This window comes from Protobothrops mucrosquamatus, unplaced genomic scaffold, assembly GCF_001527695.2.
Source record: "Protobothrops mucrosquamatus isolate PMUCROS unplaced genomic scaffold, P.Mucros_1.0 scaffold2496, whole genome shotgun sequence".
Taxonomy (NCBI): Eukaryota; Metazoa; Chordata; class Lepidosauria; order Squamata; family Viperidae; genus Protobothrops; species Protobothrops mucrosquamatus.
Window position 1 is genome coordinate 42,928 of NW_015388562.1, and position 12,056 is coordinate 54,983.

Below are 12,056 nucleotides of genomic sequence, written 5' to 3' on the forward strand. Positions count from 1 at the left end.
TGGGTGGGTGGATGGGCCTTTTGAAGTGTGACTATAGAAAGTACTTTGAATATAACATGTGTGAGTCATTGCAATATAGTTTCTGTTTCTTGACTTAAGTAGATTTAAGAAAAGTGGTTCTGTGTTCTACCAAAAGATCTCAAAAAGAACAGGAATTGGATTCCAATATCCTTCAGTGCATGTATTAGCATATAATCATTTCCAGCAAGTCAAATTTATTTTCCCGTGAAAATTCCACTAGGCTGATTTTCACTTGTTTCACTTGCACATTTTAAAACAGGGCTGCAAATAGTTTTATTCTATTAGAAGAATAAATTTGAATGATGTTAAGCATCACTTTGCATATAAAATAAAATAAAATACAGACTGGCAAAGATTTCCTGATCCAATGAATATAGCAAGACAACTTTTGCAAGTTGCATGCGAACTGATTCTAAGTTCACTAAAGCAGCCTATAACACCAAAGCAGCATGATATTTTTTTCTTGATAATTGTATGTTGCTGCCTGCTGTTTTACATTTTGACAGCCATTTCCATAGCTGCTTTCATGAACACTAGAAATATTCTCCCTTTTTCTCGCTTTCTCTCTGCTAACAATAAAATCAGGGCCTCTGGAACAAGCAGCCTGGAGAGGGTTCTTCAAAAGCAGTGCTTCAAGGTACCAGCCTCTTATCAATAATATCAGAAAGAGGAGGCTGTAGGACAAAGAACGACAGTGCTTTTCTTTTGACATCCTTGGGATGCTTACTTTCTTAATCAGTGCTCAGGGATGCTATTGGGGTTTTTTGTTTTTTTGTTTTTGCCTTGTCTCATTTATTTCCTTATGCAAAATATTTTGATTTAGAATAGAATAATAACTTTATTGTCACTTTGAATGTACGCTAATCAGCATACATTAAAATGAAATTTCGTTGCATACAGCTCTCAAAGGATCACCACTTCTGATATACACTACATAAATATGACAAAAATAAATAAATAAATAAATACAGAATTATGCATATACCCACATATATTATATGACACAGAGAAACAACAGTCTAGTTCGAGTTATGTATACATGTGCATGGTGAGAAAAACAAATCTTGTGAGTTTACCAGATGGATGGCATAGGGAACAAAGCTATTACAGAATCAGGTAGTCCTGCTAGAAATACTTTGAAACCTCCTGCCAGAGGGGAGCAACAGAAACAGACCGTGAAGTGGGTGTGTGGAGTCTCTAACAATGCTTTGAGCTCTAAGCACATAGTGCATATAAGCAACCTCCTGGATACCAGGGAGCAAGCTTCCTATGATCTTCTCGGCTGTCCTTACCATTCTCTGCATGGACTTTCTATCTGAGGCACTGCTGCCACCAAACCAGACAGTGATGCAGTTTGTTAAAGTGCTTTCAATCGTGCCTCTGAAAAAAAGTGGCCAGGACAGAAGGAGAAAGATGTGTTCTCCTCATCCAACGCAAGCAATGCAGATGCTGGTTTGCACGCTTCACTGAGGATGACATGTGGAGAGACCAATTCAGATTAGTTATCTGCACTTAATACTGTTGATAATACTGTTGACCACCTCTACAGCTGCATCCTTGATACTGAGTGGAGTATGACTATGCCAGCTTTTTCTGAAATCTACAATGATCTCCTTTGTTTTATCAACATTTAGAACCAGGTTACTTTTATTGCACCAGTCCACCAGAGGCTTCACCTCTTCCCTATAAGCATCTTCTTGAAAATCCCGGATAAGACCCACCACTGCCGTGTCGTCTGCATACTTCACAATATGATTTGTAGCAGATTTGGCACAGCAGTCGTGGGTCATCAAGGTGAACAGTAGCAGACTCAGGACACAGCCCTGTGGAGAACCTGTACTCAAGGAAAGTACAAGCACTGTACGCAAGCATTTACAAATGAAATTCATTACATGTTTTAATTCTGGATTAAGGTTTTTGTTTGTTTGTTTTGTTACCTTGTATTTAAACTGAAATCCTCTCATCTGCTACTAATGTATGAGCAAATATGTACAGAATTTCAATGTCAAATCCTATTTTGAGAGTATGGTGACTTTAAAATAAAACTTTTTTATAAGCTAACATGGCAGGCACCCAAGGTAGTTTGAAAGAGGTTTGGTTATATTTTTATATGCTATATTTTATCTGAAAACTGCTGTGTAATGCAGAAATACATATATAGCTGTATTTTTTATAGATTGGGTTTGGTCATCTCAACTGATCGTAGTCTGCCTCAGGTCATCAGTGTGGGATCACTGTCCGAAAGTTATAGAGTTACTTAAAATAAAATATCATATTTTCAAAATTGGTGGCTTCTGATTTGGATTACTCAATGTGAAATATAATCCATCTTTCTGAACTTTCTAAAACATTTGTTTTATGTAGATGAAAGGAATTAGGAGCCAGATTGGTACAGTAGTTAAGGTCCTGGCCTAGAAACAAGGAGAGTATGAGTTCTAGTCCCACCTTAGGTGTGAAAGCCAGCTGGATGATTTTGGGCCACTCTCTCCCAGCCCAAACTCAAAGGGTTGTTGTGGGACAAATAGGAGGAAGAAGTATTGTGTATGTTCGCTGCCCTGAGTTACTTAAAAGTAATAAAGCAGGGATTAGAAATCTAATAAATAAATCCCATATCCTACCAAAGCCATAGGACTTTTGTTCTTATCACTTTTATTATCATATTCTAGGACTGTGATCACACTTACTCAAATGATATGGCTTTGCTCTTCCAAAAGCTTTGGAGTAGCATCAGGAGAGTGGTTATAAAAATGTGTGATCATTTAGAAAGAAGTCATGAAAAACTCAGGCCTAATTTTTAATATAATCCTTATTCAAAAATAGAGCTTGAACTAACACATTCAGGATTTAAGTGAATGACTTGATCAATAGATGTTGAGAGACTGTCAATTTTAGTTGGAAAGCCATAAATTAAGCATAGTATGTCAGTGGAGTACTATGTATACAAATCTTTTCTTTGATTTGATTCTTTAGCTTCTGGAGATTGAGAAATAAGCATTTACAGTTCAATTGTAAAATACTTTGTATATAAATCAATTCATTAAAAGAAAACAACAATATCACTGATTAAGGCTGTATTTTCTTTGCTTTAAAATGTAAATTTTCCTTAACATTTGAATTCAACAAGCTATGAAGAAAGAGCTCGGTATCTCCAAACAATTATTCAGCACCACTTAGATCCTTCAACATTTGAGGATTATGCATCTCAGGTCTTCTGCCCAGCATCCTGCCACCATTTGCCCCCTGAAACTGGTAAGAATATAATAAAAATAAAGGTTTTTTGTTAAATGATACCTAAAATGCAGTATGTTACAGGTAACCGTGTACGTATATGTGTGTATGTGTTTGTCCATGTTTGTGTGTGTATAGCATCTCAAACTATAAAATTTTATTCTTTCTCTAAAAATCAAAGCCATTTAAAACTTTTCACTTTATACTCTATAATAGAACTTTTCGTATTTATATTATTTGTGAATGTTTCTGAATACTTAAGATTCCTAAATATAGAGACTGATCCATAAGCCTAATTGATTTTCATTGTTTTAAGAAAGAATCATTTCTAGTCTTGGTCGGTAAACCAGAAACAATATCACCACTGTTATCCTATTAAAATATGTTGCTACATTGTCATTTTCACCAATAAATCTTCTATAAAGATACTGCATTTTCAGTTACTAATGAAACAGTAATCACTTAAGAATATGAGCTGCTCTCAAGGCCTATCTGTACAAATAATTTGAATTCCTGATGATTATTTCCTTATTTCCCCTCTTTAGATCATTAAATATCAGTTCAGTTTATCAGAAGGTAAGACAAAGTGTCTAAAAAAAACCCCTCTGTTTTATTAATCTGTTACTAAAGCACTAAGCTTGTAACCTTGTTGTATGCAAACTTTCCTGACTGCCCTTATTTTTACTATTAAACAAGAGAGAAATTCACACTGAGAAATTACCACTACATTTTATTCAAGTTTAGTATTTTACTAACTCCAGGTTTGCATGAAACACTAACACTGTGGTTCTGGGATTAAGGTAACTAATGGAGAAACATCTGTTGAGCAAGTCATACTTGATTGTGTCTGACCTTTTGTTTCTCAGCATGAACAAATAGTACTGGATGGCAGTGGTGTGATCTGTCCCCTGTCCTGTCTTTCTTTGATGTCAGCAGATAGATTATGAATTCAATGTAACAAGGAATGATAGAGAAAAGTGATTTTGAAAACATTACTAGTGTTAATATCATCACCTACTTGCAATAGAGAAAAATCTCAGGGTTTTTTTTTTTCTGAAAATGATAAATGGAAATTTGGTCATTAGTGAAACAGAAGCTTTGAAACTATATTTGGATTTTTTATATACAATTTAAAGATAATGAAAAATATATGAAATATGAGTATGAACACTCAAAGCAATACTTTATATATTCTGGTACTGATGGGTTTTAAAGGAAAAGTGAATAAGAAATAGTGAACAATAAAGTGAAAATTGAACAATAAATGCAAAGTCTGAGTATAATAAACATCTGAATGAAAAATAAGAATAATTTTATAAATAAATATAAGTCAAAAAAGGTAAAGAAAGAGAATTTTTTTAAGTTGGGAAATAACTTCTTAAAATAAACACTTTGCTTATGCTCTGGTCAGTAATTATGATATCTAATGTTAAACTTTATTGTATAAAATGTCTTACTATGCAAGAATAGTGATTACAGGAATTGAATAATGTACTTTTTGCATGGAAATAATTTATAGACCTAGACTTATTTTTCTGTCCTAACATGTCTAAAGCACAAAGCAAACATTCTTCTTGTGGTAAAACATTTTATATACGTGTAAATATCAGTGATGCTCCAACTGAATCTGAACCCAAAGAAGATCAGGATTCTGATTAATTCAAACAAAATGGGCATGTAGCTCTAATTTTGCCCCATCCCCAATTCAGAATCCACCTCCAATATGTAGTTCCAAAGCTTAACAGTCAGCCATAAATAAATTTAAAAATTATTTTGGTACCTGATCCCATGACCATTATGTTCTCCAAGAGCTCATTTATTTATACTGAATGTGAAATATTCTTACTGAAGGTTTGCCTACCATTCAATAAAATGTATGTTAGAAGCAACAAGTAAATGTTTGGAATGACTAATGTAAGCCCTATTGATTTTGGTGGAAGCACTTTAAGCATGTCTAAACCCATAACTGGCAGAGTAAATTCATGGCTTAATTTGTTTCTTTAAAAAATTAATTCCCATGATGCTGAAAGAGTGATGTGTTCTAAAACATCAGAATTCTGGGAAAAATAGTAACGGTAGAACACAATCAATTAAAGCAGTTATTTAAAATGAATTAGAAAGGTTTGTAAAAGATAAAATTCATTAACACATTGTATACAGACACAATAAATGAATAAATGCCCTGACAGAATAAACAAGTATTGTCAGGCATAAAAAGCAATGGAGTAGATTCCAAGCAGACATTTTAGAAAAAGCTGTTTCCCGGAGAATTCCAAGGCTAGACAGTCTTCATTAAAAAGACCTACTCTTGAGTACTGAGCTACCTTATCATCTGAAGGAATTTGGTTCAAGTCCTCTGATTATGGCAGAGCTTAAGATAATGCATTGGAAGAAGCACTCTTTCAAATATTGTGAAAAATTTTATGAGTTAACACTAATAGTCTAAGTTGGAATGAAAAACATGCTGAAAGCCAGAACATAAACTGTACCCTGCTGGATCAGAACCCTGTCCCATCCTTCTAGTCCAGCAATCTGTTTTCACAGTAACCAACCAACTGCACATAAACACTAATCTCAGTGAGGCCAGGAACAATTTCCCATTAAATTAATAATGTGTGCATGTTTGCGACTATAGTGATGGATAAACCTTTCAGTCTCAGAATGTGTGATGATCAGGCTCTCAACCATATCTGAGACCTTGTAGTGGACTGAAAAAAGTACTAATTCATGGAGGATTTGTGCGCATGTATCTTCTCCAGGTGGATACATTCATGCTGTGTTTATTCATTGATAATGAAGAAAGGAGTAAAGGAAATTCCAAACTGCATTACATTCTAAGAGTCATGGTTCCGACAAATAAATCTCTTCAAAAGAACTTCAAGGCATTGTAATCCCTTAAAGAATCTTTTATTCAAGAAACAAAGTATCGGCACTACGTAGTTAAAGCCAAAAACTGAATTCCCCTCCCCTGGCGCAAACGGATGGAAACTAATCAACGAGAGAAGCAACCTAGAACTAAGGAGAAACTTCCTGACAGTTAGAACAATTAACCAGTGGAACAACCTGCCTCTAGAAGCGATGAATGCTCCAACACTGGAAGTTTTTAAGAAGAGACTAGACAGCCATTTGTCCGAAATGGTATATAGGGTTTCCTGCCTGAGCAGGGGGTTGGACTAGATGACCTCCAAGGTCCCTTCCAACTTTATTATTATTATTATAAAGTAGCAAAGCGCAGTTCCCTCCTCCAATTAACAGTCATAAATCACATTCCCCAATTAACTTGAAGCGCAGGCTTTCTCCCCATCTCTCCTGCCCACCAAATTTCTATCAACCCTGGACCTAATAACCTTGGGTTCCCACAGCTGAGTTATTATTGTTATGACTAGCTGGACTCTCATCCACATTCCCCCTCCCAGCATCAACAAACTCTAAAAGCAATAGATAAAAGATGGCTACATTTCCATCTGTTGTCAAAGCAAGAACATCCGATGTTAGCAGTGTTGACACTAAGATGAGCACATAAATCTCTAGGATGCTTTGGACTATAATTTTCAGGATCTGTGACCATAAACTGGTGGAAATACGTTCCAAAAGCTTTCTATTCTGTTCCTCTAATCCTTGCATTCCTGTTTATTCTTTGAAAACTTCTCTAGAGAATGGTAAGACATACTCAAACAGCTGTATTGAAAGGAAGAAGTTAACATAACTGAGAGTCTTGCAGTATCAGAAAAAGATTTGTTTGCTCAATTTCAGGAGATTCTCCATAAGACATGCACCACAGTATTAAAGAATCCTCTCCTGAGCTCTCTAGAAAGGCTCCTTGTGGGATGGGAATGAAAGTTACAGGAAAAGAAAATTTGTTTGGTGACAGATCTTCTACTTGGCTTTGTAAAGATGAGTTTATGAAAATAAACCCTAAAAAAAATGTGAGGAAACATTTTCTTGGAAGGGGGCCCCAAGACAGTAATGATAAACCAATCTTCTTTGCCAATTACACTACATGTACCTGTCCATGTAGCCCACCAGGAATCAGCCTCAATTTGAAGGAGATCTTTTAGCTTTTTCATGATAGAATATTCAGACAGTCGCAACAAGGTTCTTGTAACTCAATACTCAACTATTAAACTGATTTAAAATTGATTCAGAAATTCAAGTAATATCAAATTTATGACCTTTTGTAGCAAGTTTAACCAACTAGTGGTTTATCATATACATTCCCCATATTAAAGAAGAGAGATTAGTGGTTTATAGTAGCCACCTCAAAAGTTAAGATAAACAATGTCATCCTTAGTACATCTACCAGAACGAATCTCACTGTATTTAATATAACTTATTCTTAGGCCAGTGTGCAGAGGATTGCAGCTTATCTATCTCTTATAATAAATCTATCTCTTGTAATGAAACTTCCAGATAAAGCATAATGCCTCCTGAATTATTTCTACATTGCTACCAGTGCTAACTTTCCATTTTGATGAAATTGTTTGCATGCATAAATAATGTTAGTAAGAGTCCCCAGAGAATGTGAAACGATTCTAATTGTATATTTAGAAAGGAATACAAAAACAGCCTTGGGTCTTTTCAGCCTATAATATGTTTAGGTGTATCTTCTGTATCATTTGCCAGTTACCTGTTGAATAAATTAAACTAATAAGCCAAAAGTAATTTGATTAGAGGAAGAGAACATTTTAGCAAAGCTCTATTTTTATGTGTGCAAAGGCCTTCCAAACTTCCCAAAATAAAATGCTATGCTAACATAGGCAATCCAAAAGGTTTTGTACCTTTTCAGTATAAAATTTGTACAGCCTTCCCCAGGCAAGTCCCACAAGATGTGATGGCCCTAAGATTTGTTGACTAAAAATTCTGGCGGTCGCAAATGCGAGATTGTGAAGGCTGATTCATTTATGAAGAGTTACTCCTCCCATGCCTGCAGTAAGACACGGATATTAACTTTTATGTTAATTGTAGATATTTTAGGGAAAAGGTTAGATATTTTCCAAATATCTAAATATCTAATTTAGATCTAAAAAAAATAGATACTTCATCTATCAGCAAGATTCTGTATTTCAAGGCAGTTGTATAATTTGTTGATGAATTCTATTATTACCATTAATCAAGAAACGTAGGAATGTCAGAGAGAGTATTTAAATTAGAGGTCTGCATACAGTAAAAGTGATGTAGAAAAAGTGCTTGAAGCCCCTCTCTACTAGTCATTAAAACAATCTGACCTTCGTCACACTTTTATATCAGTCTGGAAAAAAGTCAGTGTTCTTTAAGAAATATGAACTTTAATGAGTGAATTCCTTAAAACAGACGTGCCCTTTTTAAACGAAAAACAGCACGCTGCTGAGCTGCTACAATGTATTATTGTACAATGTGTAATTGAAGTACTTCTTCAATATAACTTGTAATGAGTCTCCAAAATGCAGAATTCCAAGTCTGTTGTCCTCACCACAAAAAGTTTATTAGAAGAAATAGAATAATTTTTAAAGAATTAATATTTTACAAGTTAGCATTTACCAACTAATTTTCAAAGATTTTACCCAAATAATATGCAGTATATATATTGATAAAAACAGAATATTGCTGGCTTAAGGTAGGCCTTAGATCACCTTAGACCAAGACCAAAGGCCTTAGAAGTCCTTTGCACAATTAATTCTGATTAATTAACTCTATCAGGAACAATCTACCCTAGCTGCTAAATGAGATACAGAAAAGACAGTATGCAAGAAAGGGTGGGCAGGAGGAAAGCATCTTTAAATCAAATGTTTAAAAAAAAAAGACTTTCCCCTTTGCTCCCAAAGTGCCTTTTACACTGGATTCCAATATATTCTTACAGTAAATTATTTACATCTAGCTTTGCTGTTCATTGACCTGAAATTTTTGTTTGTTTATTTATTTCTGAAGTGAGCTAGGATCAGATGGAATTCACTGGTTCTGGAGAAAGAAGAACAAAATATTGTATTGTTTATTTAATCCCCTAGTATCACTTTCCATGCTGTTCTGGACAATATTTCACCCTTTAGATGATGATAGATGATGATGCTTTGGACAGAATATCCAAATGAAGAAACATGTCTTGCCCCTTTTTCTCCTTTGGCAGTGGAATTCAGCTAAGCTTATGTCTGAATCTAGTGAAATTTATTTCTGAGGTTTTTTTATATATATACTTATTGAGAATTTTATATAAAACATAAAAATCCAAAGAAAAAGATAGGAAAGGAAGAAGAAAGAAAAGAATACCAGAAAAGGGGGAAAAAGAAAGAAAACTAAAGTTATGAAAATTTATGACTTCTAACTTTAAAATGAGGCTTATTTTTAAGAAATTTAAGACGAGATCATTTGAATGGATTAAAGAGCAAGATTGTTTTATGTAAAAAGAAGGAACATAAAGTTGGTTTATTTGAGCATTGTTAAAATGGGATATGTTATTATTTGGGGTTCTTTTTGAACTTGCTGACATCTGGACTGGAAAAGACTTGTATTGGATTTCCACTGTCATATTTGTTGTGACGAGGGAAGGAAGTTGCTATCTCAAGTTTTTTTCTGTTTTTTTTCTTTTTGCTTTCTTGCAAAACTTTTATTCTTTTTCTTTTTAGTTTGTATTCAAAACCTTTAATAAAAATATTGTTTAAAAAAAAGAAAAATAATGATTTCCAACTTTCTCTTCAACAGATATTGACAAACCCATCATCTCTTCCAGAAATTCCTTCAACCCTATATTAAATTCTCATCTTTTCTTGTCTTTAAATCTGTAAATGTTCATTCCACCCTTCTGTTAGCAAAAAAAAGTCCATAAAAGCTTTCCAAAAAACCCACTTTAAAAAAAACCCCACTTCTTTTTTCCTCTGACCAAACAGGTCAGTTTCTGCTAATTCTGACCGTTTCCCTCCATTGTGGGAATTTCAGTATTCTTCCATCTTTATGCATATAATAATCTTGCTGATGTAACCATAAACAAAATTAATCTTCCATGAGTCTAATTTTTTTCTGAATTGACAACTATTGGGTAAAACAGAGCAGATGAAATCTGAGACCAAAGCTCCTTATTAATTTGCTGTATGTTACTATGTTTGAATTCTCAGTCTATGTTGTTTCAGATCTTAGCTTCTAGCCACCTCAAGGGACACAATAAAAACATTTTATGATATAGGAAATATTGATTTGGATTGTTGGAACATACTCAACATAAATTGCTGCATTTCTAGTTCTTTTTCAACTACCTTCAAGTTAGATAGATATGAAGAATGATCAAAAAGGGGAAGTCTTATAAAAAATAAATGGATTGTACTACATGTATACTATAGGTTTACCTGGCTTCTATTTTCATAAAAGCTATAAGTGTTATCAGTTTTGAATTATTTAGAAATATAAAATGTATCATAACCATATATACTTCCTTTTGCAAGTTGGTGATTTTTAATATCAAATGTTTTTCAGTAAGTATGTGTTAAAACTACACTTAGCAGAATTATAGAGAGAAATTTATTTTTCATGTGAGCTGAAAAATTGCTATTAGGGAGGGGTGTTAACATTTGATTGTTTTACTGATTGCAGGGTATTTTTTTATTTATAAGCAATTTCTAAAACACTATTAACATATTTATGTCATAATGGTTGTATCAATGAGGCTGTTGGATCAGAATTATTTTTATAGAATTCTTTTTCTTTTTTCTGTTCTTTTTTTTCTTTTTCTTTTTTTTTTGTAACCTGTAGCTGGTGAGTATTCTTCCTGATTGTTAAACTGTTGATTCATTTTTTACACATTAATGCATCCCTCTTTAACCTTAGCTTGCATGTTAGCAACATAACAGATTCTAACTTTCTCCTTTCTGTACTCATCTGTAAATGCCCTCCAGCCTCTACTGTTCATGTCTCATGTCTCACACCTGTTATCTTTTTATCTTTCTTCCTTTTTCCTTACTTCTGTCCACCTCTCCATCACTTCTTCATTCTCAACAAAGAAAGAAATGGTGTGATATTTCTTCTCCTTCCCAAGCCACCTCTAGAAAGAATTGGCCACTTCAAGGTAAAGGGCAAAGGCTTGAACTGGAAGGTCTATTCACACTAGCCGTGAAGGGTAGACTGTGCAGAGCACCAACCAGCATTGACTTTTTATGCACTACCCTACCATTTGGAATGCCATGATTCCTTGTAAAATACGAACAAGATAGAATGTCTGAATATTGATGTGTGCTGGGCAGGTGGGGATGAATTTAAATAAACAAACAAAAAACTGTTCTCCTAGGTGGAAGAAGCCTTCTAAGGCATAACAAATTTTCTTTTACTGTGGATTTATATACTCCATGCCTAATCAGTTGAAAATCATGAACTGCGTTTTTTATGGATGCCCTTGAAAGGTATTTGGAAACTGCTGCATTAACTTGCTTTTTGACACACATTCCTTGTTTATTATGTTAACAGTTTCTTGTAAGTTGTATTGGCTACCAGCTTGTTTCCAAACACAGTTCAAGATAGTGGTCTTTATATGTAAAGATACTAGTCTTTTTCCTAAGGAGAAGAGGTTGAGGGACTAAAATATTTGTAAGAGCAATCCTCCCATTATAAATTTCCCATGCCAAATGGCTTAGGAGCTAGCCTTCTAACCATCAAACTAAACACTGTTGGTAAGAATACAAGAGAGTAAACTGTTTTGGAATGTAAAAGTTAAGTTACATGTGGGATCATTTCTAGACCAAAAAATAGCTTATATCTACCTATCTATTATTTGATTAATTGATCAATCTGTGTATCCATATACAGAAAAAAGGAGAAAAGCTATTTCAGGAAGTACTTGGAAAGCACAAACT

General features: G+C 34.1%; 1 protein-coding gene across 1 annotated transcript in view; it reads left to right on the plus strand.

Annotated features, from left to right (window-relative positions):
• Positions 1-12,056, plus strand: part of LOC107295798 (ral GTPase-activating protein subunit alpha-1) — a 50,866-nt gene extending 38,810 nt beyond the window's left edge. The window contains exons 11-13 of the mRNA XM_015825125.1: positions 3,146-3,270; positions 9,641-9,643; positions 11,211-12,056. Of these exons, the coding sequence (XP_015680611.1) occupies positions 3,146-3,270; positions 9,641-9,643; positions 11,211-11,317 (235 nt within the window). The 3' untranslated portion in view covers positions 11,318-12,056. The remainder of the gene's footprint in view (positions 1-3,145; positions 3,271-9,640; positions 9,644-11,210) is intronic.